Source organism: Cinclus cinclus, chromosome 18 (assembly GCF_963662255.1).
Source record: "Cinclus cinclus chromosome 18, bCinCin1.1, whole genome shotgun sequence".
NCBI lineage: Eukaryota > Metazoa > Chordata > Aves > Passeriformes > Cinclidae > Cinclus > Cinclus cinclus.
Window position 1 is genome coordinate 15,231,064 of NC_085063.1, and position 25,239 is coordinate 15,256,302.

Below are 25,239 nucleotides of genomic sequence, written 5' to 3' on the forward strand. Positions count from 1 at the left end.
CTAGGGAGAGTTTTGCTTTCTCTGGGACAGATTTAGACTCTTATTTAATAAGCACAATTGTAGTTGCTGCTTTGGTGTGTTGATGAAGCTTCCAGATGGCTAATTGTGTGTCCTGAAGGAAAAAAGAAACTCAGCAGCTGATGTATCCAAATCCAACAGAGAACAATACCTCTGGCTCTGGGACTGCCAGATTCCTCATTTTAAAAAATAGATGTTGCCCTCGTTGTGATATAATGGCTTAAGAATTTATCCATGTAACAACTGAGACAGGAATATGAGAGGAATGTCAGAATTTCTGTGGCCCATGTGGGAGGATGCTCTGGTTGTTTCAGAGACCCCTGGGCCCAGCAGGCAGGCAGTGCATTCCTGCTGCAGTGGCTGGACAGGTGTGACCTGCCTGACCCCATGGGGAAAGGAAAAGCAATGGTGATGTTTTGGGGACGCCAGGGACACGTTCACTGCAGTGCTGCACTGCCCAAAGAGCTCCAGGCTCTTCCCATCCCTGGCCTGAGCACAAGGCAAAGGCAGCTCCAGCAGAGTCCAGCCCAAGCTCCTTTCCTGCCTGGGATGGCTGTGGCTCAAAACTGCTCTGCTGTTCTATACTGGATTAACATGACTTTTATGTACCCAGAGAATAGACAGTGTTGTTGCCTAGTAAAGTCAGTTTGTGAAACTGTTTTCTAGTTTTCTTTGTTCATGGATTTTCGGAGTAGACTGGATGATAAATTAATACAATTTTTACTGGTAAGATAAAATATTTCTAATAATTCTGCTGATAAAAAAAACCCCTGCCAACAGTTATTTAAAGACCTCCTTGCTGAAACTTCAGTTACTCAGAAATTTTTATTAACTCAGCTCAGTTTGAAGTTGAAACCCAGCACTGGCTTTGTTTATAGGAGGGCTGGCTCTTGGTCACAGGTGATTTTGGAAAGGAGACAGAACATGGCAGGGAGGTGGCCACTGTCTGGGAAGGAGGTGGCCATGTCCCAGGGTGCAGCACAGGAGGGCACTGGCTGGCAGTGCCAGTGTCCAACAGCAGCAGCTCCAGGGTGGAGGCAAAGCTGGCACTGCAGTGCATGCACAGGTGTGTCTGAGCACCTGCAGTGCCTGCACAGGTATGTCTAAGCACCTGCATGTCACAGAGCTCCTGGCTGCAGCAGCATGCAGAGAGGCACAACAGGCCCCCCCTTCACTGCATCTTCTGGTCTTTGGCTGAAAACAACAACAACAACAACAACAACAACAACAACAACAACAACAACAACAACAACAACAACAACAATAATAATAATAATAATAATAGTAATAATAATAATAATAATAATAATAATAATAATAATAATAATAATAATAATAATAATAATGCTCTCCCCAGGCTCCTGTCAGGTGCCTGCACTGCCAGCAGTCCCCTCTGAGCACTGCCCCCGCTCCAAGCAGCCCCTGCAGGGTGTTCCCAGCCCATGACCACTGCCAGGCCACGGGGACCTGTGGGGTGTGGCACTACTCCATGAGGCTGAAGTTTCCATAATTACTGAGCTGGGAAGTTAATTAATTTCCTAATTATACTGAAACAGTGATCAGAGTTTCTATAACGTCACCATAACCTAAGGGTCCTTCCATCCCATGTTTTTCCAGAAACTCTCACTCTGGTTTGGGGCAGTACAGAAGAACAGTGGATATTGCTGGGCTGTGTTGCCAGCCAAGGCTTTTGCTGGCCCATGTCAGCTGGGACGAGCTGTGCCCTCACCCCACACTGCCCACACTGTTCACAGGGCATTTGCCCAGCTCGGATCTGTGCTTGCCACAGGCCCAGCCTGGTCCCCAGGAGCCAGCCAGCCTTCATCCAGCTATTCCACTGCTAGTGTCAGCATGAATAAACCATGTTCCTTTTAAGCTACCACAACTTTTGACAGCTACAGTGCTGTAAATAAAGCAGCTAACGCAGATGCTAATATTAATTCTCATGACCCAGTTGTGCTTCACTAATAGTATCTGGGTTACCAGCCAGGCAAGACAAGAGCACGAATATTTAGCCTGTCTCAGTCTATTACACCAAAAAGCAAGCATTTGAAGATATTAATTTCTAGAGCTAAATGTCAGACGTGCCCTCCATTTGGAAAGGCGAAGGAAGCTCTGAAAAAGTCACAGAAATCCGTGTTTAGTGGTGGTCAGCAGTTAAGCCATGCTGGCCACGCAGAGTGATGCCAGCACCTCTTGCTGTGCTGCAGATGTGCTGTGACACCCTCGGGTCAGCTCTGTCCTGCCCAGACCTGGGCATGCATCACACAGAGTGCCCCAGCAGGGACACGAGCTGTGTGCTGGACTGAGGGTTATGCTGGGCTTTTCAAAGCAGTGTTTGAGACATTAGTTAGCAATTAAGATTTCAGGATAATCATCCATTTAGCCCTTTCCAGCTACAGCTGCTGTCCCCTTGGTCATCCCTTTGGTTTCTGCCCAGGAAAGCTCCTTGACTGACAGGTTTTTCTGGAGGCATTCGAAGACTGCCGGGGTGAAAAGCTGATGTTGTCTTGCAGCTCCTGCAGCCCGAGTGAAGCAGCCAGGCCATTCCAGCCTGCCTGGACACTGTGGCTCAGCCTGAGGCTGCTGTCCAGGCACCAGGGCTGCTGCACCCCAGCTCACACTGGCTGTAGGGCTGATATTGCTGCTTTACACAGCCTCTCCACAAAGGCCAGGCCCAAGGCCTCCCTCTTCAGTACCAGGTTTCTTTATCCTCAGCTGTGCAACAAAAATACAGAAGTGTGTGAGCGGCCTTCAGAATTGGGACAGCCATTTGCAAGAGAAGAGTTATTGCCATAGCTGTGTGGGCATGGGTCTAGGCTCTCTGTTGTAAAGAGTTGGTTAGAAGTAGGACAGTTCTTCCTGCAAAGAACTGGATTGCATTTGCTGGAAGCAGCCGACTGAGGACAAGGAGCAGCCTTGGGGATGTGGTACAGGTGTTTGTGTTTTCTGTCATGACCTGACCCTGGCTGCACAGAGGCAGAACTGAGCTGCTCACAGCAGGCTTGGAGGCTTAATTAGGCTTCTAGTGCTCTGTAAAGTTCACTTCACTGCTCGGTGGAGGACAGTTTAGGATAAGCATAATAGGATTACTGCTGCTATACACAGCTACCTAAGCCAGGAAGTCCTCATAATGTGCCTTTACCCAGTAAAAAAATCTTTTCAGAGGATGCTTTTTATAACCCACAGTTTCACACGCTGAGTGCTGGGAGGGTGTCCTGCCCTATGGGGTGTGCCAGCCCAGGTGATCACTTTGGAAAGCACATTTCCATCGTGCTGGGGTTTGCCACTGACAGCCACAGCCAGTATCTGCTGCCCGTGGAACATCTCTCCTTGTTCCACGTCCCTGACATAATCCTGGGCCTGGAGCCCAGGTGCGTTCAGCCAGGTGAGCCCTGGCTCAGCTCTGCTGGCTTAATCCCAGCCTTCCTGTGGGAATTCCTGCGGGCAGCAGGTCCTGGGGTGAGAGCAGGGCCTGAGAACCAGCAGATCGTCAGCACGTCTGCTGGGCAGCAGGGACAGGAGGTGGCACAGCCCCAGAACAGCCCCAGCACAGCCCTGCAGCTCCCTCCGGGCTTGTTTCAGGAGCAGGTTGGCTGTTTCAGGAGCAGGTTGGCTGTTTCAGGAGCAGGTTGGTTGTTTCAGGAGCAGGTTGGCTGTTTCAGGAGCAGGCTGTTTCAGGAGCAGGTTGGTTGTTTCAGGAGCAGGTTGGCTGTTTCAGGAGCAGGTTGGCTGTTTCAGGAGCAGGTTGGTTGTTTCAGGAGCAGGTTGGCTGTTTCAGGAGCAGGTTGGCTGTTTCAGGAGCAGGTTGGTTGTTTCAGGAGCAGGTTGGCTGTTTCAGGAGCAGGCTGTTTCAGGAGCAGGTTGGTTGTTTCAGGAGCAGGTTGGCTGTTTCAGGAGCAGGTTGGCTGTTTCAGGAGCAGGCTGTTTCAGGAGCAGGTTGGTTGTTTCAGGAGCAGGTTGGCTGTTTCAGGAGCAGGCTGTTTCAGGAGCAGGTTGGTTGTTTCAGGAGCAGGTTGGTTGTTTCAGGAGCAGGCTGTTTCAGGAGCAGGTTGGTTGTTTCAGGAGCAGGTTGGTTGTTTCAGGAGCAGACTGTTTCAGGAGCAGGTTGGCTGTTTCAGGAGCAGGTTGGTTGTTTCAGGAGCAGGTTGGTTGTTTTAGGAGCAGGTTGGTTGTTTCAGGAGCAGGTTGGCTGTTTCAGGAGCAGGCTGTTTCAGGAGCAGGCTGTTTCAGGAGCAGGTTGGTTGTTTCAGGAGCAGGTTGGTTGTTTCAGGAGCAGGTTGGCTGTTTCAGGAGCAGGCTGTTTCAGGAGCAGGTTGGCTGTTTCAGGAGCAGGTTGGTTGTTTCAGGAGCAGGTTGGCTGTTTCAGGAGCAGGTTGGTTGTTTCAGGAGCAGGCTGTTTCAGGAGCAGGCTGTTTCAGGAGCAGGTTGGTTGTTTCAGGAGCAGGTTGGCTGTTTCAGGAGCAGGCTGTTTCAGGAGCAGGCTGTTTCAGGAGCAGGTTGGTTGTTTCAGGAGCAGGTTGGTTGTTTCAGGAGCAGGTTGGCTGTTTCAGGAGCAGGCTGTTTCAGGAGCAGGTTGGCTGTTTCAGGAGCAGGTTGGTTGTTTCAGGAGCAGGTTGGCTGTTTCAGGAGCAGGTTGGTTGTTTCAGGAGCAGGCTGTTTCAGGAGCAGGCTGTTTCAGGAGCAGGTTGGTTGTTTCAGGAGCAGGTTGGCTGTTTCAGGAGCAGGTTGGCTGTTTCAGGAGCAGGCTGTTTCAGGAGCAGGTTGGTTGTTTCAGGAGCAGGTTGGTTGTTTCAGGAGCAGGCTGTTTCAGGAGCAGGTTGGTTGTTTCAGGAGCAGGTTGGTTGTTTCAGGAGCAGACTGTTTCAGGAGCAGGTTGGCTGTTTCAGGAGCAGACTGTTTCAGGAGCAGGTTGGCTGTTTCAGGAGCAGGTTGGTTGTTTCAGGAGCAGGTTGGTTGTTTTAGGAGCAGGTTGGTTGTTTCAGGAGCAGGTTGGCTGTTTCAGGAGCAGGCTGTTTCAGGAGCAGGCTGTTTCAGGAGCAGGTTGGTTGTTTCAGGAGCAGGTTGGTTGTTTCAGGAGCAGGTTGGCTGTTTCAGGAGCAGGCTGTTTCAGGAGCAGGTTGGCTGTTTCAGGAGCAGGTTGGTTGTTTCAGGAGCAGGCTGTTTCAGGAGCAGGTTGGCTGTTTCAGGAGCAGGTTGGTTGTTTCAGGAGCAGGTTGTTTCCGAGCTCAGCTTGGAGTGGACACTCCCTCTGATGCTGCTTTCCTTATCTGTGCCTTTTCTGCAGGTAATTCACAGATAAAACAATCACTGCTTATGCACACACAGACATGTAGGAGCTACTCTTAATCTTTCCAAATCCCTTAATATACCTTATGTATACAGTTTGGAACTTGTAGATTTAGCATGATAGATTGATTTCATTCACTATCTCAATGGAAAATGACATTAGTAACTACGTTCTTTTTACATATATATATATTTTTTCCCCCCTGTCTGAGCTGCTGCAGAGCACTGAGCTTTGGCCTGTCTGCCCAGGGTACAGCAGCACTGAGGACAGAGCAAGTCCCCTGAACATGTCTGATGCTCTTGTCTGGATTATATAAAGCCTAAGACATGGTACAGCCTTAGAAGAATTTGGCCAAATCACTGCAGTTTGAGCATATGTTATCACCAATCAGTTGGAATGGTTGTAGTTATTTTTCACAACTCCCCCAAAATGGAGAAAATGGATGAGAATTGAGTGGGTCATGTGGATTGACAGGGGAAGCTGCTGTGACAGTTTGAGACAGATGACTCAGGGTTTTTGCTTTACGGTTTTCTGCATTTCACCATCAGGAATTTCCAAGGGGGTTCTCCAGTGAAAGCAGGCAGGCAAAAATACAGACTTGCCTCATTTGCCATCCCATAGTGAACCATGCTCCCATCCCTGGGTTCTCCTCTCCTCCCCAGCCCTGAGCTCTGGCTTCTGCACACCAGGGCTGCTGCTGCCCACAGCCCCCGAGGCACACGGAGCTGTCCCCTGAGCTGTCCCCTGAGCTGTCCCCCAAACTGTCCCCTGAGCTGTCTCAGGGTGCCTGGCTCCCCTGTCCTTGTGGGACAGCGATTCTGGTTCGTCTGGCAGAGCCCAGGAGGACTTGTCCCATGAGGCTGCCTCAGCCCAGGGCTGCAGAGCCGGCTGTGTTTGGATACAGGCATTGCATCTCCACTGTGGCTTCACTACCAAGCATTGCCTTCTATGTTTCTTGCCTTTGCCTGCAGAAGCAAAAATGTTTCCACTGCGTAAATCAAGCTGTGGCCAACCCCGGCTATTGTTTTGTCTGCGTTCTTACGTCCCTTTTAATAATATACATGTCAACTCTGCCATGTCCCATCTGTTAGAAAATGCCTGGATTTACACAGTACCTCATTAGTCTTATCTGGCATTTTTTCCATCCTACAAGCTCGTCATTCCTTTTACATCACTGATTAAATCATTTGCTTAGGCCATTAGCAACGAGGCTCAGTGGTTTTATACTCCTGGCTCCGTAGGATGTGATGTGGGAGAGGGCTGAGAAAGGGGGAGTAAGTCAACTTTTGAGCCTCAAACTGGGAATACCAGAATAGAGAGCACAAGGAACATCTATTTTATGGTGGCACTGTCACAAGCAACACAGCAGAGCAGTGGCTTTGTGACAAGAAACATTGTGCAGAGCCCTTTCGGTGTTTATTTCTTGGAGCAGCCTGAGCTGGGAAGAGAAGCAGCCCAGAAAGTTCCCCCAGGCGGCAGGCACACGGCTCCTCTGGAGCTGTTTCCTGGGAAAAAGGGGTTGGGGTCGCGCCCTGTGTGGGGGCACAGCCCGGGACAGGGCGGGCACAGATCCAGGACAGGGTGGGAACGCTCGGAGCAATCCCAAGATGTGATTGCACTGCCCGGTGTCACCCCCGGAGCTGCCTGGACATGCTGGGATTTTTGTGAGGGTATAATTGAACCGAAAGCTCTTGCTTGGCATCACAGCATTTTATAGGATTCCTTAAAAATACGTTTAAACTGTTTCAAATTACAGACTGGTCCCCAAAAATGCTTCCCAAACTCGGGTCACCCTTTTAAATATAGGCATGGTGTATTACCTGGGTACCTGTGGGTTTGGGGTTTGCAGGGGACACTTAGGGTCCACTCGGAGGCAAGAGACTGTCACAGCACCACCCTTGAGTGGAACAGCAGGACGCTGAAAAAGCCTGGAAAGCAACGCCAGGAGCTGGAGTCAGCCCAGCTTGGTGAAGCCGGGTGGGCTCCTCAGGACAGGCACAGGCGCTGCTGGGTGTGCTGGCACCAGCCCGAGCCAGGTGGGCACGCAGTGACCCCGCTGCAGGAGTTCAGCTCCTGCTGCGTAACGGGGACTGGGGCTTTTCTGTGAGCTCCGGGGCTTGTGCCGCAGCCCCTCGTGAAGCTGGGGACAGGGCACACCGTGCCCAGCTGGGACGTGCCAGCCCTTTCACCTGGCCCCAGCATCACACCTGGGCAGGGCAGCCTCTGGCAGGGCTTGGCCACAGGACTGCAGCTCGGCTCGGGAGCTCCGTGAGGCAGCAGGGAAAGCACAAAACCCCTCTGGCCCGGGGGAAAGCGCTGGTGTCACCGCACCTGCCTGCAGCAGGAGGAAGGGACGGGAGCACTGAGCCACGGCCACCTGGAGCCCGTCCACTTGGTGCTGGCACAGCCCTTCCTTGCCAGAAAAAGAACACTGACAGAGTTTTTTTCCTTCAGAATAATAAAACAGAGAAACAGTAACAAAGCCAAGAACATTGAGATGGTGACAGCAAGAGCCTGGCTTAAATACCCCAAAATAACATCTGCCAGAGCCTGATTTCAAAGCGGCAGCTGTTGCCTGGAATAAAACCACAAAACTTTCCAAACAGTATTAAGAGTGAAAATATAGAAAGAAACTCTTTAGTGAAAGCTTTCAGGTGCACAAATACAGCTCCGTGCACTCATGATGAAGAATTTCTACAATTTTTGTCAACTTAATTAATTAGTATATCTAGCAGGTACATCCAATAACATCCAATCCCGGTAACCCACCCTTGGGTCAGCCCCTTGGAGGTGGTCCAGGGGTTTCTTTGCTACATTTCTTGTTATGTCTCTTAAGTCTGGTGGAAAACAAGATGTCCTTGTCAGAAATTATCTTCTTAAGAACAAGACTAAACAGATTTTCAAGAATGTGTCAGTAAGGGTTAGCTTATTGTGAGAAAAGGCAGGAAAAGTACTTGAAACCATACAACTATAGATTAAAAATCTACAAGGCTACAAATACTTGAAAAATATATAAAAAGCTAAAAAATCTTTAGGCATCACAGCCACTGCACTGCAAACACAGACACTTGATGAATTTTGAAAAAATTCAAAAGAATTTTTGAAGAAAAAAGTAACAATTGGTAACACTTAATTTTTCTTTGAGAAACTGTCCAATCCCCTCCAAATTTCCCATTGTTTTACATCTTCCACCATATTCACGTAAAAGGAAATTGGCTGCAATTGTTTTCTGCAAACAGCAAGTTTGGAAGGGGATACAAGATCCAAGTGGGATTCTGCTGAGCATCCAAACCTGGAGGGAGAAGTCTTGGAAGAGAAAGGTGAGCCCTGCAAGATGACTCCATATCCTTCTTCCAGGCTGGCTTTCACAGGGACTGAGCATGGTCCCACACTAGCTTCAAGCTCATTTCTTTGGTTATTACTTTTCGGTGCAGAGAGAGGAGGCTTTGCAGAAGATGGCACTAATGGGAGGAGACCCATTCCAGCCTTTGGAAATGCTCTGTTGAGCGAGTTTTGCTCAGGCTGCAGCCGTGGCACACCCAGGCTGTGAGCCAGACTGATGCTCTGCCCCTCCAGGGGTGCGGGGCACCGGGAGGGTCCCCAGTCCTGTGCTCCCCTGCAGTGGAGCCAAACCCACCCAGCGTGGCCCTCAGCCCCTGGCTGCTTGGAGAGCAGCCTCTGCTGTCATTTCACAAAGCCACCCTGCTGTGTGTTGCTGTTTGTGTTAATAATGTTTTGGCAATTTTCAAGAGTTGATTAATTTCAGAGATTTGAAAGGTAAATTGTCAGGAACTCAGTGCTCTCCCATGGAGCACTGAAACAATCCAGGAGCACAGCTTTGCCGCTAATTTTCTTCCTTTGTATCTTCATTATCCCTCCCTTTGGTAACTGGGATCTTTAGCAGCTTTGTAGTTTGACTGGATTTTAGGGCAAAACCTAGAGGTGTGAAAGGGGATGGATTTGACTGAGGACCCATCCCTCCCCCTCCTGCTCTGCTGACAAAGTATGTGTGAGTTTTTTATCTGTATTCCAACAATATCATCCCATACATGTGGCAATTTTAACACCTCTTCACGTCTCCAAAAGCAGAGCGCCAGCCAGTTTGCCTGGTTTGACATCCACCCTGCCCAAAGCCAGTCAAGCCCAGCTGCTGGAGTAGCCAAGCCTGGCTTATTCACCCCAGAAAAGGACAGCCCGTGCCCAGCCTGCTGGCTGCAGGGAAAGGATCTGCTCCTGCTAATGATGATCCAAGGAACCACTTCCTGAACAAATCCACCCACTACTCAATAGTCTGATAGAGGTGGTTTTGCCCAGAGGATAGCAGAAACCTCATGTCAAAGATTTGAATCTCATGAGACCTTGCTAGACAAGCTAATTCTCTAGAGTACTGCAGGGAACAGTATATAAGTAGCTTAGTTAAAAATAATGTTTTCCATAAGGCATTTTACCACTGCATTTTCACCACCATCTTTTCTGTGGTTCCCCAGCCAGGCCAGATGAGGCTGGCCAGCATGGCACAGAAGTTCAGGGTTCACTACTCCCATCTTTTTTGTTTTGCCATATGCTTTCAGTGGCCACTGCTGGAAGTTACAGTTTAGGGATTTCCATTCCAGGTAGAAATACTTCAGGAACAGGCCGTAATTTTCATGCGAATTACACAACTGCATCTTGCAAGCCTTGAATTTAAGCACAGGAAAAGTTGGGACCAGAGCACAACTGCTGCTCAGTTACAGAACTGAAGCAAGTTTTTGGTGTGTGCCACAGGCCCCAGCACCACAGAGAGCAGGGGTGCCCCCAGGCACTGCTATTCTTTAAACCTGTCTGGGAATGTTTTAGTTCTATTTTATTTCAACTCACCACTGACATAATTAAATAATTTCTGCCCATTGGATTTTTTTTTTTTTTAAAGTACATGCCTAAAATGATCAAAGGATTGTTTCATGTGATGGGGCGAGCAAAAGAAGCTCTCAAGGTCAAATTCAAAACAGCCCAAATAGTCTGGGACTTGGATCTGACTTCCAGTAACGGCAATGAGCCAGGAGAAGATGAGGAGCTCAGGAACTAGAAAATGAAGCTTTTGAAGCCAGTAATGCCCTCTGGCAGTGAGCAATCAATTGACAGAGAAATGGGAAAGAGAGAGTGAAAAGAAGTCAGAGCCTTCAGCCCGGCTGCAGAAAAGGCAGGACATTCATAAATAGAAAGCAGAACATTTTTTCCTTCCTCTTTCTTTCCCAGGGGAGAGTGGCCATGGGAACAGACACGCTCTGTGCCCCATGAAGGGGATGCAGCAGAGAGCAGAGTGACACAACCTGCACCAGGTTAATTGGGACACATGGCTCCAGGGGCACTGCCCTTAGGAGTCTTTTTTCTTTCCAAGAAATAAAGGAAAACAATTAGGCAATATTAGCTGCTCTGAGCAGTCTGGCTGTTCAGGACTGCCGTGGGAATTGCCAGCTCATTCCGTGTAACACATGGAGAGAGAGCCCTCAGCTGCCAGGGATGCTCATTCACATCTGTGCCAGGCTGCAGCCCTCGGAAGGTTATTCCCAGATCCCTGGATAATTCTTTTAAACTTATTTCCCTGGCGTGCTGAGTGGCTTTTCCCTTATTATTTTGCCTTCTCTAAACAAGCCCAGTTTGGACTGGACTTTTTTTCCCCCCAGCAGCCAGTTTCTCCCTGTGCTGGGCTCACCCTGTGTCTCATTTCCAGACCTGCTGAGCAGATTCCCACTGGCCAGGTCCTGCAAGTGGCACCAGGCAGCAGGCGATGCCACCAAGTGCTGCCAGTGAGAGATGCTGGGCACTGTGTGCATTGAAAAACCAAGTTTTAATGGGTTTTTAATGAGCCACGTTAAAATGTTTTAATGCCAACATCGGAGCTGGGATCTTTTGCAAATCCTGCTCTGTTGGAGATTTTGCCATTTCCTGCTGCACTCGGGATGAAGCGGCACAGAAATGGCAGCACATTGGCAGCACAGAAACGGGTGCCCATTCTGAGGAGGTGTGGGACACCAGGAGCCCCTGGAATGCTGCTCCCAGCAGGGAGGCTGAGCTGACCCCCCTCAGCACCTGCCCTCTGCATCCAGGCTCCCCCCGGGCCGGCCGGCAGGGGAAGGGTTAAGTGTGGAAAGGGTTAAGGGTTTCCCGTGGGAATGGGGGGTCTCACCAGTGCAGAACTCTCAATGGCAGAGCAGGGAGGTGAAGCATCTGCCAGAGCTCCTTAAGGATAACGCAGTCGGAGTGGAGACAGAGCCCTGAGCAGCACCGAGGAGCAGAGGCTGCTCTGCCCAAACCCTGCAGGTGTGTGCCCACAGGTGTGTGCCCAAACCCTGCAGGTGTGTGCCATGGGCTGTCCAAGCTGCTGTTTATCCCTTACACTTTGGAAAGGTTTGTTCTCCTGTCAATGTCCAGAAGTCAGCAAGCATGGAATGAATATTCCCAGACTGCCAGCAAACACTTCAAAGAGTTTGAGCATTTTGTGAACTCAAATTGAGTTTTAAAAATCCTCGAAATCAACAAAATAATAAACAAAAAAAAAAAAAAAAAAAAAAAAAAGGAAAAAGAAAAGGTGTCCCAACAAAGAACCAAGTACACATCTTCACAGTTCTGTTTCATCCTCTATATTTATAGCTGGATGCATCAAAACTCTCACAATGAGGCAGGATCAAGCTCTCTTATTGAACTGCTCATGTAGAGCTGCCTTTTCTTTTATGTTCATACAAGTTTGTTGTCCACTGGCTCTATTTACCACTTGTTGTGGCCCCATGCTAATATGAATGATTTGTTGCCAAGGATTAGTTTTTAGCTGTTTTTGTACACAGTTTGTATACAGTTGTTGCTATTTATGAAATATGTGACATCTAATCCAGTGCTTGGTGCTTATAAAAGGAAGAACCATCTGTGCTTGAGATTAAAACACTTCATTCCCTTTGTGCCAAAGCTGTCAGCGAGGGTTCCATGCTCTGCTCTAGAGAAAAGTCTTGGGAGCACTGGCTTGGGAAGGTGGACCCTGTGTGGATGTGTCCCTGCATCAGAGTCCTCTGTCTGACACAAGGTCTGCCTGCCAGACAGGAGGAGCGGGGGGGTGAGGGGGACATGGTGGAGAGCTGAGAAGCTGACAAGAAAGCAAAAGGTTTTAGCAGAATAAAGAACCAAGAGCTGGGAAGGTGCTGAGAGCTTGGAGTGATCCTGCAAGTCTGTTTCCCACCACCAGCAGAAGCTTCATAAGTCTCTTTTGAACAAAAGAATGGTAACATTCAATTTCTTTTCAGTTTATTTTTCAGTTATTTTTTTCTATTATTTTTTTTTTCAATTTCTTATTCTGCAAGGGTAACTTCTGTAATCCCTTGTGTGAGCACGATGTTTTCCCATCAGTGCAAGAGATGCCTCCAGAGCTCCTCTTATGTCAGGCTGTGAGTGTCCAGGCAAACTCTGGTCAGGGGCTGCACCCCAAGGACAGCTTCTGGGGCAGCAGAAGTGCCTCAGCCTAAATTTTATGGCCTTCTTGCAGGCATCAGTTAAAAAAAAATGCCCTTTGAAACCCAGTGGGGAAGCCCCCATGACCTGCAGGGAGCCCAGGGGCAGCAGCAGCTCCAGGGAGCTGAAGTCAGCCCTGGGGAACAGCCCAGGGACACCTGGACAACTGGACAGCTGGACACCTGGACAGCTGGACACCCAGCTGACAGGTCCATGCTTGTATCAAGCACATTAAACAGCAGAGGATATTGCCCCTGCCTTTCTGTCTGCAGGGATTTACTCTTCCTGCAGGCTTCCCTGTCTCTTCAGAATGTCATTAGTGTGGCTGATGCTAGTAAATGGATTTGCCACTTTTCCTAACTAATTTCTGGAAGAAATGTTAAACAGGTCAGGTTTTTTTGCAGGCAAAACATCACCTGAGCTCTGTTCTACTTTCCTCTCAATGTGCAACTCAGGATGGTATCAATGACTCGCTGAATCTCCCTGCAGCAAGACTGATTGTGCCTTTTGGTGAGAAAGCAGCAGTAGAACTGGTTCAGTCTTCAAAAGAATTCTACACTATAATATGCAGGACTAATGTGCCTGTAAGATTTGAATAGAATTAATATCAATTATTCTAATGCATATTCATGAGAGGAAGACTGGTTTAGCAATCAAGCTAATGATTTCATGCTATCTTGGCACATTCCTGATTGAATTTCACCATTAAAAAAACCCTCCCACAACCACTCCTGCAAACACCAACACTGAGCTCAGCATCCCCTGTAAATAGTGTCTGAGGCTGAGCAGACTGCTTTGTATGGTGGGAGTCGATCACGAGCAGCGTCTCTCCCTGGTGCAGGGTAAAATCCCAAAGGATCTTGAAGAGCTGTTCCCAAGCACTCACCAGTGCTGAGGTGGAAGGCAGTCTCTTTTATTTGTTTTTTTCTTTATATTTTTGCTTTATTTTGTTGTTTTTTCTGAGTCCAAACCTCTGTCTGCTTGAATGCAAGATGCAGCTGAGAGGGGAGCCCTGGCTCGGGGGAAGGTGTTGTCAGGGCAGGAGTTGGGAGCCTGGCCCAGGAGCAGCTGCTGAATTGCTGGGGTCAGGGATGCAGGGCAGGGGGATGCTCTGTGCCCGGGTCTGTGTTCAGCTGTCCCAAGGAACGGCCAGGCTGTGCAGTAAATGCCACTGTCCGACTTCTGTGCTCCAAGAGCAGCACGAAGGGGGGCAGTGTGCGAGCAAGAGAGACTGGAGAGGCAGCCAGAGGCTGGCAGAGGGAGCTGAGGGCAGCAGCAGCGTCGAGGGACACCCGGCCAGGCTGGGGATGGCAGCAGGGTTTGTCTGCGTGGACAGGAGGGGGCAGGCAGGGCTTGGCTCTGTGCAGGCTGTGGGGCTGGGTGTGCGCTGTGCAATGTGCAGTCCCAGGGCTGCTTGCTGCGATTGCATCATCCTGGGCACAAGGCAAGGCCGGGAGAAAAATGGGAAACTTCAGCTTCCATGTGCCATTCACTTGGTTTCTTTTTTGATTTCCCCCATGCTAGCAGCAGCAGAAATAGGACAGATGCTTCCCTCTCATCCTCTCCTGAGAACTGTCACTGCACTCGTGTCTAAAGGCAGTGTATGTCTTTCAAGTTTGCCTCTTCAGTATTTTGATTAATCTGTCATTTTCTTCTCCAGCACACCATTTGCATCTGGGCTTTGCTCTGAAGGAAGCCTGACACCATTTATCATTTAATGGGGTTTGATAGCTCTCTGACAGCTGAACATGTTCTTAAGAGTATTAAAGAATTTACAGCCAGCTATGCCTGAAGGCGACTTTCTGCCCACTATACCTTAGTCAGCAGCAGTTGTAGCTGCAGCTCTCTGGGTGCCTGTAGGCAAACACAGCATTGACATAGAATCAGCTAAGTATTGTATCCTCTTTTAAACTAAATAGACTTACTCTCTACACATATAAACTTATTACAGCTATAATTGAAATCAAATCATTAAGCATTATTCAATTTTGGCTTTTCCAGGCAAATGTCAAAACTAAGATCTCATATGTTTCCAAAGCAAAATGTAAGTGGCTTTATCTTGCTGTTGTTTTTATGGGTGTTCTGCTGTGCAGCAGTGCTTGCAGAGGAGTGCAGAGCTTTGCCTTCCTACAGATGGTGTGCACAGTGCCTGGGATACTCCAGGAGCTGAGCTGTGTGTGCAGGGCCCCTCCAGAGCAGAGAGCTGCTGGAGCACAGGGTTCCCCTGGGGCAGCACCTTGAAGTGACATGGAATGTGCCAGGTCAGGGAAAACTCCTAAGCAGAGGTTTCTACTCCACAGAACCCAGTAGGACTTAAGGGGTTTGGAGATTCAAGGTCTTACATTACATCTTAACATCCTTCCACATGAAAAAGAGGACTAAAGGTTCTCTGTACTTCCCTTCAGCCATATCCCCCACTTCAGACCCAACTTGCCATGATGAAAGGAGCAAGTGTTACCTTTCATTGTGGCTTCAGCATTTTCTAGAAAAAACTTCCTGCAAGCCTAGTGGTCAGAATCTTGACATCAGAAGTGACTGTGTTCTGCAAACTCTTTCAGTTTGTGAATAAATAGGCATTTTCTACTGAAGAGATGTGTCCTAAAACAAGTCCCTGTCAATAAATACCACAGACATGTATAGCTGCTGTGAGCAGGGGATGTTATTCCTGTGCAGAATCAATTGGGGAGGAGATTAAGGAACTCTCCATCTGTTTCTGCACTGTGCAGCACATGGGATTTCACTCAAAATACACTGTGCTCACTGTTTCAGAGGCTGGCACAGGTGTGGCAGAATGGAGCTGGACAGTCTGACTCAAAGTGTATTGTAGCTTGGGAAAGCAGAGGGGCTGCAGGAAAAAAATCCCTTAGTAAATTGAGCATATGAATGAAACCTGGTCCTGATGCCACATTTATTCTGCAGCCTTGATGGAGCTAAAAAAGCACATTAGACAAAACCATTATTGAACTCCTTGATTACATAACAATTTCCTCATCGTATTTCCAAGAATATCAAATCTATATTCAAACACCCTCCTACTCTCTCCCACACACCACCCCTTCTCCTTGCTATATCAGCTTCATTACCCAGTATGAAGACAGAAAAAGTATAGGACATGTTGCCACGAGCAGAGAGATCTCAGATGCTTACCCTGAGATTTTAGAGCCATCTATGGGATTGGGACAGCCAGTTCTTATAAATTTTAATGGCCTTGAAAGTCTCCTGTCTTATGCCTTTATCTCTGTTAGGGTTTTCTAGCAGAGAAAACAACCAAGCAATAAATATCACCAAACCTCAATGCTGGGTTAGTCCCTGCTGCCTAAAATTCACCGCTCTCTGTGCAGGGTGAACACACAAACTGCAGCAGAGACACATATGGGGAACTTCTGAGCAAGCAGGAGCCCTCTTCCCCAAGGATGAGCACAGCCCTTACCATCACAAAGGAGGAGTCTCTGGGGTCCCTCTCACCCAGCAAGCAGGATCAGGCCCAGGGCAGGTGGCTATTTGCTGAAATAGCCAGGCAGAGGTGGCCTGCCTAGTTCTGGGGGGAATTTTGGAGGAGATGGGGGTTAAAGGCTTGCCAGCATGGCACATCGATCTTGCCTCAGGAAACAGCAATTGCATAAACTGGCTACACTTGCTCCCAAAATCAGCTTGTCTTATTTGCATGTGTAATAACTAGCATGTATGTACAATCATGCTAATCACTTCCAGGCAACTGCTTTAAATTCATCCAAAACCCTGCCCTGCCTGTCCTTGGGTTATTTAGCTTCCACAAAGGAACCATAGCATCCACTCCACAAAAACCATTGTGAAACAGCTGATTCAGTGGAGAAGTTTTCTCCTAAAATCTTGCCCATACTGAGAACTGCACCACAAGCCAGGGCCATCATCAGGATTCCTTCCAATACCTTCTGCAAGTGACCTGGTAAAGTACCTGAGGTGATTTTCACAATTTGTGATGTGTTGCTACAAGTGAAATGCAAGAGTAAATACAGAAGCAAAGAGGACTGCAGAGGTCCTCTCATGCAAACTGTTAGTGGAAATGGTCTGAAAGTGGCGTGGGGAAAAGCCAGTCCTAAGCCTGTGAGCTTTAGGAGCAGCTGAAGGAGTGTCTGTGCTGAGGATGTCTGTCCAGGTCTGTCAGGGCTCCTGCTTCAGCTCGCACGGAGCCACCGTGAGCACAGTGCTCTGCATTTGTCATAGCTGTGGCTCCACAACGCAGGGCCTCCTGAACCTGCCTGTGTCACTAACGTGTCCTCATGTCACTCAGTTCTTTGTGACTCTTGATTTTTTCCTACACTTCTGAATTTTAGGCTGCAAGCTTTGCCAGAGTTAGTTATGCATATTATAGGACCAAACATGGGCATCCAAGGCAGCAGCTCTGGGTGCTCCTCAGCACCCAGCAGCTCAGGGATGCTAGAGGTGCCTTCCCTGATCCCAATAAACAGACCACAAATTCCAGATAGGCCAGCAGCCAGACCTGGGAGAGGAGCAGTGTTCCCTTTTTCACTTTGCTCCATAAGTGGAACATGGATATTTCAGCAGCACTCACAAAATCTAACAGGCCTCTGATGCTGAACATTCTCATCCCTGTTTCTTCTGCCAGTCCCAGCCTGAGCTCAAGGGACCTTCCTGTTCTTTTGAGTGGACGTTCTCTGAACCTCAGCAGTTTGATTGCCCATCCCAAGTTCCCACAAGCACTATGTTTGATGCCTTTTGAGGAATTAAACAACTACATTAATTTTGAGGAGCCCTCTCCCATGCTTCCTTCCATGTCATGCAACCGTGAGCAGCTGGAGAAGCAGCAAGATTTGGGGTCAGTGCTCTGGAACATGGACCACAGGTGCTTTTTTACAGTGACTGGAAAAAAGATTTCCAGTTTTGTGAGAGCTGGAGCCTCATGCACTGCAGAGGGATTGTTTCTGCTCAAGCCCAAACCGGTCCCACTGCCTTTTCTTGTTAAAGAGGAGTGAACCTGGAAGAGTAAATGGAGGAGGAAAGGCCAGGAATGGAATGAAAAGGCTGCCTGTGATGCAGAGCATCCCCAGAGGCCTCCCTGGGAGTGCAAACATCTTCCCTTCAGCTCTCTGTCTCTCATTACTGACAGTGGAAAATGCAAGAGCTGCCAAACTAGAGGTTCAGTACAGCCAAGATGGGAAACCTTATTAGAGAGACAGATGGTGATTTCTATAATCTGAAATCCCAGACTGTAAATACTTTGGGACAGAGCCCTGTGCAACCGAACAGTGCTAAAGGCTGACAGCAGCAGCTGGATCCAGTTTTCTGTGTACAACTGCTCCATGGGTGGCTTTCAGTGGATGGGAGATGCTTCTAGGACAAGGTATCTCCTACAGAGGGAGAAGCATCTTGTAAACCCTGCTGGAGAGACTCCATCTCAGTTTTATATACTTTCCAATTGAAAAGTGCCTTGAATAACTGAGGACAATCAACTCACATTTAGACGTTTTTCTTAGCCTAAGAAAATTCCTAAAGATGAGGTTGCAGTAGATGAGTAAGGGGGAAAATCTGTATCTTGGGAGCACAAGTGACATCTTGCTGCAACTTGTGGAAGAAATGACAAATGTCTGTCTCTGTTTATTGCTTAGCTTTATGGCTAAATCTCCTAAACCAAAATCAAAATTTACCCTTAGATCTCCCAGTTTATTTATTTATATTCATCTGGCATTGCCTTGATCTTCAAAGCAGGAAGGTATATCAAAGCAAACAGAAGGTTTGACACCAATTACTGCTGCTGGATGCCATTCACTGAATAAAGATGGAGTGTTAATATTTACACTGAAAGTGAAGGAGGTAAAACCCAACAGGTACATACATCTAAGCCTACAAATAAGCCTTCTGTGTATAGTAGGCAGAGATAAAGCCAAGCAAAACTAATTGAAATTACCATGCAAACATCCCAAACACCTTCAGAAATGGTGGGTTGTAAACAAAGAAATTACAGCAAAAACTCCAAAAGAGCCTTCTAGGAAAGCAGATCAGGCTCTCTTCTTCTCAGGGGCAGTGCCTGGTCTCCAGGAGATGGTCTTTTCAAACAAGCCACCATGCAGAAGTAATTAACGTCTAAATTTCCCCACACTTCACCATGAGACACTTCACTTGCATTTTATTCTCTTGAGTTTGAGACATGTGAGGCCTCTGGTGACTGGACCTGCCCTGCCTTGGCTGTCTCAGTGTTGTCCAATTTGGTTTGCTCAGATGCTTGCTCTCTCCTCTGGAAAACTCAAAGCTCAAAATGGCTTAGAAAACTTGGTGAAGTTTTCATGTTTTTCACAACCATCAAGAATCAAATTAGAGATGAGTCATTAAATAAGAGTGTATTATTTATATGCTTATGTGGTAGAATTGTACACACATCTCTGTAATTAGCCATCATCACCCCAAATTACAGCAGTAACCGTTCATTAAATGGAGGGCACAGCACTGATCGAATCGTGTATTCACAATTGCATTCCCTCTTCCTTAAATTTCAGAGCTTGTTGTCCAGATGGCCTTGTTGGGCACCTAATTAGTAGTTAATCAAAAGCTCCTGCTGCTTCACAGCCCTCCTGGCATCCTAGCTGTTCCTTACATGTTCCTTGACTACATGGAGACGAAAGCACAGGAGTCAAAGTAGATGCTTTATCTCCTTTATGCATCTGAAACAGCTTCCAAAATAAACTCAGCTCAGGGTGCATTGGTAATCTGACTTCTGTGTGCTGAGCAAAATGGATCTTGCAAGGTGTGAGTGAAAATAGAGCCATGAGTTAAGGGCAGCGAGAGACAGCATCATGTATTCTGAGATTAACTCACTGTTCTCTCTTTCCTTTCCAGATTTTGGCAATCATTTCCATCATGTTTATTGTACTATCTACAATTGCCTTGTCCCTTAATACACTTCCTGAGCTACAAGGCGTGGATGAATTTGGGCAGACCACAGACAACCCCCAGCTGGCCCACGTGGAAGCGGTGTGCATTGCGTGGTTTACAATGGAATACCTCCTGCGGTTCCTCTCCTCCCCTAAGAAATGGAAGTTTTTCAAAGGCCCACTGAATGCTATAGATTTGCTGGCTATCTTACCCTACTATGTCACTATCTTCCTCACAGAATCCAATAAAAGTGTACTTCAGTTCCAAAATGTACGAAGAGTGGTCCAAATATTTCGGATTATGAGGATACTCCGGATTCTAAAACTCGCCCGGCACTCAACGGGTTTACAGTCCTTGGGGTTTACACTGAGGAGGAGTTACAATGAGCTTGGATTACTCATCTTGTTTCTGGCGATGGGCATTATGATCTTCTCTAGTTTAGTGTTTTTTGCAGAAAAGGATGAGGATGATACAAAATTCAAGAGCATCCCAGCTTCTTTCTGGTGGGCAACAATCACCATGACAACAGTAGGCTATGGAGACATTTACCCCAAAACTCTTTTGGGTAAAATAGTAGGAGGACTGTGCTGCATTGCTGGTGTGCTGGTGATAGCTCTTCCCATCCCAATTATCGTCAATAACTTCTCTGAGTTTTACAAGGAGCAGAAGAGGCAGGAGAAAGCCATTAAGCGCAGGGAAGCTCTTGAAAGAGCAAAAAGAAATGGCAGTATTGTTTCCATGAACATGAAGGATGCATTTGCCCGTAGCATAGAACTCATGGACATTGTGGTCGAGAAGAATGGAGAAAGCATAGCCAAAAAGGATAAAGTTCAGGACAATCATTTATCTCCAAGCAAATGGAAATGGACCAAGAGAACACTCTCTGAAACTAGTTCTAGTAAATCTTTTGAAACTAAGGAACAAGGATCCCCAGAAAAAGCCAGGTCATCTTCAAGTCCCCAACACCTGAACGTCCAACAGCTCGAGGACATGTACAACAAAATGGCAAAGACTCAGTCCCAGCCAAACCTTAACACTAAAGAGTCGAGTCAGGCTGGAAAGCAGAAGGAAGAGCTGGAAATGGAAACCCTTCCTGGCCCCATGGTGCCGCTGCTGGCGACCCGCACTGACGGGATCATGGACATGAGGAGCATGTCCAGCATCGACAGCTTCATCAGCTGCGCAGCCGAGTTCCCCGAGGCAGGACGGTTCTCACACAGCCCCCTCACCTCCCTGCCCTGCAAGGGCGGCATCAGCATCATCCAGGAGCAGGGCAGGCCCGAGGGCAGCGCTGCCAGGTACGTGGAAATGAACCCCAGCTCCGACAGCAGCCACCGTTCTGCTTTCTTCATTGAAAGTCCCAAAAGCTCCATCAAGGCCAGTAACCCCTTAAAACTAAGATCTCTGAAAGTCAACTTCATGGAGGAGGACACCAGCACATTAGTACCAGCATCAAATGTACTGAGAACATACCCAGACCCTCTCAAGAGCCGGGGAGCTGCTGCTGCTGCCGCAGACACTTCCTTGCTCTCTGACAGGTCTCTCATGAGCCCAGAAACCTCGATCTACACAACTGCGAGTGCAAGAACCCCCCCAAAGTCACCAGAGTCCCAGGCAGCCATAGCTTTCAACTTCCATGATGCTGGCATACACAAATACATCGATGCTGACACTGACGATGAAGGTCAGCTCATGTATGATTCGAGTCCGCCTGGAAATGTGAGTCCCAAGTACAGTGTTGCAAACAGTGGCTATCTAAAGCAAAAGGACCATGTTTATAGAACAGAGAAGAACCATCTAGAAGCTGCTGCTTTACCCACCTCCCCTAAGCTGATAGGGCAGAACTGCATTTACTCTATGGAAGGTATCACTGGAAGAACCCAGGGCAATCAGGAGACTGTCAGACTAGAAAATCACATTTCCCCAGAAGTCCATGTATTACCAGGCAGTGGAGGACATGCTAACACACATGATCAAAGCATCTGAGGTGGGGTCTGAAAGAACTTACTGAGAGTTTTAAGGAGTATCTTCACAGTCAACACAAACAAAAGAGCTTCTGCATGGCATGAACTTGGCTGAAACAAGCCACCTGTTTCTAAAAGTCTGGGGGAGGTCCAGTGTGGGTTTGTGAAAATGTCCTGCTCTGAAACAACTCTAAAGACATTGCCCACATCAGTAAAAAAATTATTGCAAATCATGATCACACATTGATCTCCTTTCATGTTGTCCAGTGAAGCCAATGTGACCAAATATCCATCCATTCCCCTTGAATGCTAGAGCTCCTTTTGGAAATATTAACATCTGATTTGCATTAGTTCCATAAAGGATGCCGAGGCAGCCAGATTTGAACTCTGGAATAAATTGCTGGGGTTGGTACAAAGCTTTCAAAAACACAATGCTCCGTGCTTCAGGGCAGCTGTTCCCCATCTACAGCTTTCTCTGATGGATATTATGTTTAAAGGTAACAGGGAACACTTGCATTATTGGAAAATCCAAGTGAAAAGCATTTGAAACAAATAATGGTCTAGAGAAACCAATTCTTAAAATGCTCTTTGTGTGTTTAACAATCTGATATCCTGTAGGACCTGATGTTTTATTTTGAAATATCAGCAGGGTGAGTTGCACCACTTGTATCTAATTCCAAACACGCCCTAGGACACAGTGAGACTTGCACTTACCCTCTGCTAAAAGCCGGGACCTGCCCCGGGGCCAGCGCGTGGCCGCGGGGAAAGGTCGGAGGGGTCGCGCAGGAGCAGGAGGCTCCGAGGCACCGCAGCCGCAGCCGGGGCTGGCAGGAGAGCGGGGCTGGCAGGAGAACCGGTGCCGGAGCTCTGCCCGGACCGGGACCGGTGCCGGAGCTCTGCCCGGACCGGGACCGGGGCTCTGCCCGCACCGGGGCCGGGGCTTTGCCCGGACCGGGACCGGTGCCGGAGCTCTGCCCGCCCGTCCCCGCCGCTGCTCAGCGCTGCCCCGGGCTCCGCTCCCGCCGGCTCCGAGCTCAGGACAGGAGCAGGCTGGTCCGAAGCTTTTTGCGCTCAAGCAGCGCAGTGAAAGATATGCAAGTGTTACATAAATATGCAAAAGGAGGGATTCGTTAGTGAGCCGTGCCGGGCCTGGCTGTGCTCCCTCTCTCCTGCTCCTGCAGGGCCGTGGCGCGAAGCGGCTGCGAGAGGCAGGAGAATCAGGCCTGGCGTTTTAATAGCATCCAGTCATTTTTAAATGAAACAAGAAAATAAAGAGGAAAAAAAAGGTCTGACCATTTTAAGTGAACAGAACTAGCAGCCAGCAGCCTAGGTTTTTAGAATATTATTGTTTCAATAAAGTTATGTCAAATTGTGTAGGAAATAATTTGTCTTTGGTTTTTAATCTCGGGGGGGCGGGGGGAAAGCACTTTACGTTGACTTTTTGTTGTCGTTGCGATGATGGAGTAGGATAGCAGAGTGTAACAATCAAGCACTTTAACCAAGCACTTCTTTAATTTGTGCCTCTTGTTGTGACTGTGATTTGTTACACGCCTGTAGCAAGTCACGACTTGTCCTGTGATAACTGTGATGGTAACATTTATGTTGTTCTCTGTTTCTACTGTAAAACTCAGTTGTAAATAACTGTCGCTGAGCGTTTCCTGACCTGTCCCTGAGGTCCTGCCGGGGTGTAGCAATCTGCAGGCAGCGGGTCCGGGGATGAGCGGAGACACGGGGCGGGAGCAGAGGGGCACGGCGGAGGGAGACTCCCGAAGCCACTCGAGTCCACTGCGTTTGTTCCTTGCTATTTTAAAGAACAGCTGTTGGTTAGTCCTGAATGTAGCCGTGTGTCCGTCCCGGCCGTGCAGCACTGTCTGTAACCCGTAACAGTGAATGCAGCATGTACGGACAAAAGCAATAAGCACATTTCTGTTCCAGGAGCTAGTGTGGATTGTGAGGATGGCTTTGCCAGGTGTCTCCTTGGCGCGGAGCGGTGCCCGCGGTGCTGGGACTCTGCTCCGCTCCGCCGGCCCGGCCCGGCCGCTGGGACCCGCTCCGAGAAAGGGAGAGACAGCTCGGGAGGGGCCGGGCAGCGAGAGAGTGCCCGGGGCTGCGTGTGTTCGGGAACGGTGCGGGAATTCCCGGTGTGTGTGCGGGATCTCTCGGCTGTGTGTGCGGGAATTCCCGGCTGTGTGTTCGGGAACGGTGCGGGAATTCCCGGCTGTGTGTGCGGGATCTCTCGGGTGTGTGTGCGGGAATTCCCGGCTGTGTGTGCGGGAACGGTGCGGGAATTCCCGGCTGTGTGTGCGGGATCTCTCGGGTGTGTGTGCGGGAATTCCCGGCTGTGTGTGCGGGAACGGTGCGGGAATTCCCGGCTGTGTGTGCGGGATCTCTCGGGTGTGTGTGAGGGAATTCCCGGTTTGTGTGCGGGAACGGTGCGGGAATTCCCGGTGTGTGTGCGGGATCTCTCGGCTGTGTGTGCGGGAATTCCCGGCTGTGTGTTCGGGAACGGTGCGGGAATTCCCGGTGTGTGTGCGGGATCTCTCGGCTGTGTGTGCGGGAATTCCCGGCTGTGTGTTCGGGAACGGTGCGGGAATTCCCGGCTGTGTGTGCGGGATCTCTCGGGTGTGTGTGCGGGAATTCCCGGCTGTGTGTGCGGGAACGGTGCGGGAATTCCCGGCTGTGTGTGCGGGATCTCTCGGGTGTGTGTGCGGGAATTCCCGGCTGTGTGTGCGGGAACGGTGCGGGAATTCCCGGCTGTGTGTGCGGGATCTCTCGGGTGTGTGTGAGGGAATTCCCGGTTTGTGTGCGGGAACGGTGCGGGAATTCCCGGTGTGTGTGCGGGATCTCTCGGCTGTGTGTGCGGGAATTCCCGGCTGTGTGTTCGGGAACTGTGCGGGAATTCCCGGTGTGTGTGCGGGATCTCTCGGGTGTGTGTGAGGGAATTCCCGGCTGTGTGTGCGGGAACGGTGCGGGAATTCCCGGCTGTGTGTGCGGGATCTCTCGGGTGTGTGTGAGGGAATTCCCGGTGTGTGTGCGGGAACGGTGCGGGAATTCCCGGCTGTGTGTGCGGGATCTCTCGGGTGTGTGTGCGGGAATTCCCGGCTGTGTGTGCGGGATCTCTCGGGTGTGTGTGAGGGAATTCCCGGTGTGTGTGCGGGATCTCTCGGGTGTGTGTGAGGGAATTCCCGGTGTGTGTGCGGGAACGGTGCGGGAATTCCCGGCTGTGTGTGCGGGATCTCTCGGGTGTGTAATTTACGCAGGGCCCGTGCCGGGGTTCCTCCGCCCTTACTCCGCCTTCCCGCAGCCCAAAGCGCCGCTCCCGGCCGTGTCTGCCCGGGGACGGAGGGACTGTAGGATTTGGCCATAGTCAATTCAAGTGTACTTAGAGGAACCGACGTATTGCTGAGATACTGGCTAATGTTGAGTCATCACGAAAAAGTAAAAAGTAACTTTCCAGCAGATAAGCTTTAAATACTGATTAATTCTGTGGCTTTCTGAGGCCACAGAGCAGCAACAAGAAATCTTAAAGAGAACAGTTTCAGTATGAACTCTGTGTTTCAGTGATCAGTCATGTCTGCCATCAGCACAAATGTAAAAAGAAGAAAAATCAGGGATCTTTTTTTT

General features: G+C 49.0%; 1 protein-coding gene across 1 annotated transcript in view; it reads left to right on the top strand.

Annotated features, from left to right (window-relative positions):
• Window positions 1-21,637, top strand: part of KCNB1 (potassium voltage-gated channel subfamily B member 1) — a 94,562-nt gene extending 72,925 nt beyond the window's left edge. Inside the window, exon 2 of the mRNA XM_062504790.1 lies at window positions 19,616-21,637. Coding sequence (XP_062360774.1) covers window positions 19,616-21,637 — 2,022 coding nt within the window. The remainder of the gene's footprint in view (window positions 1-19,615) is intronic.
• Window positions 21,638-25,239: the final 3,602 nt, after the last annotated feature.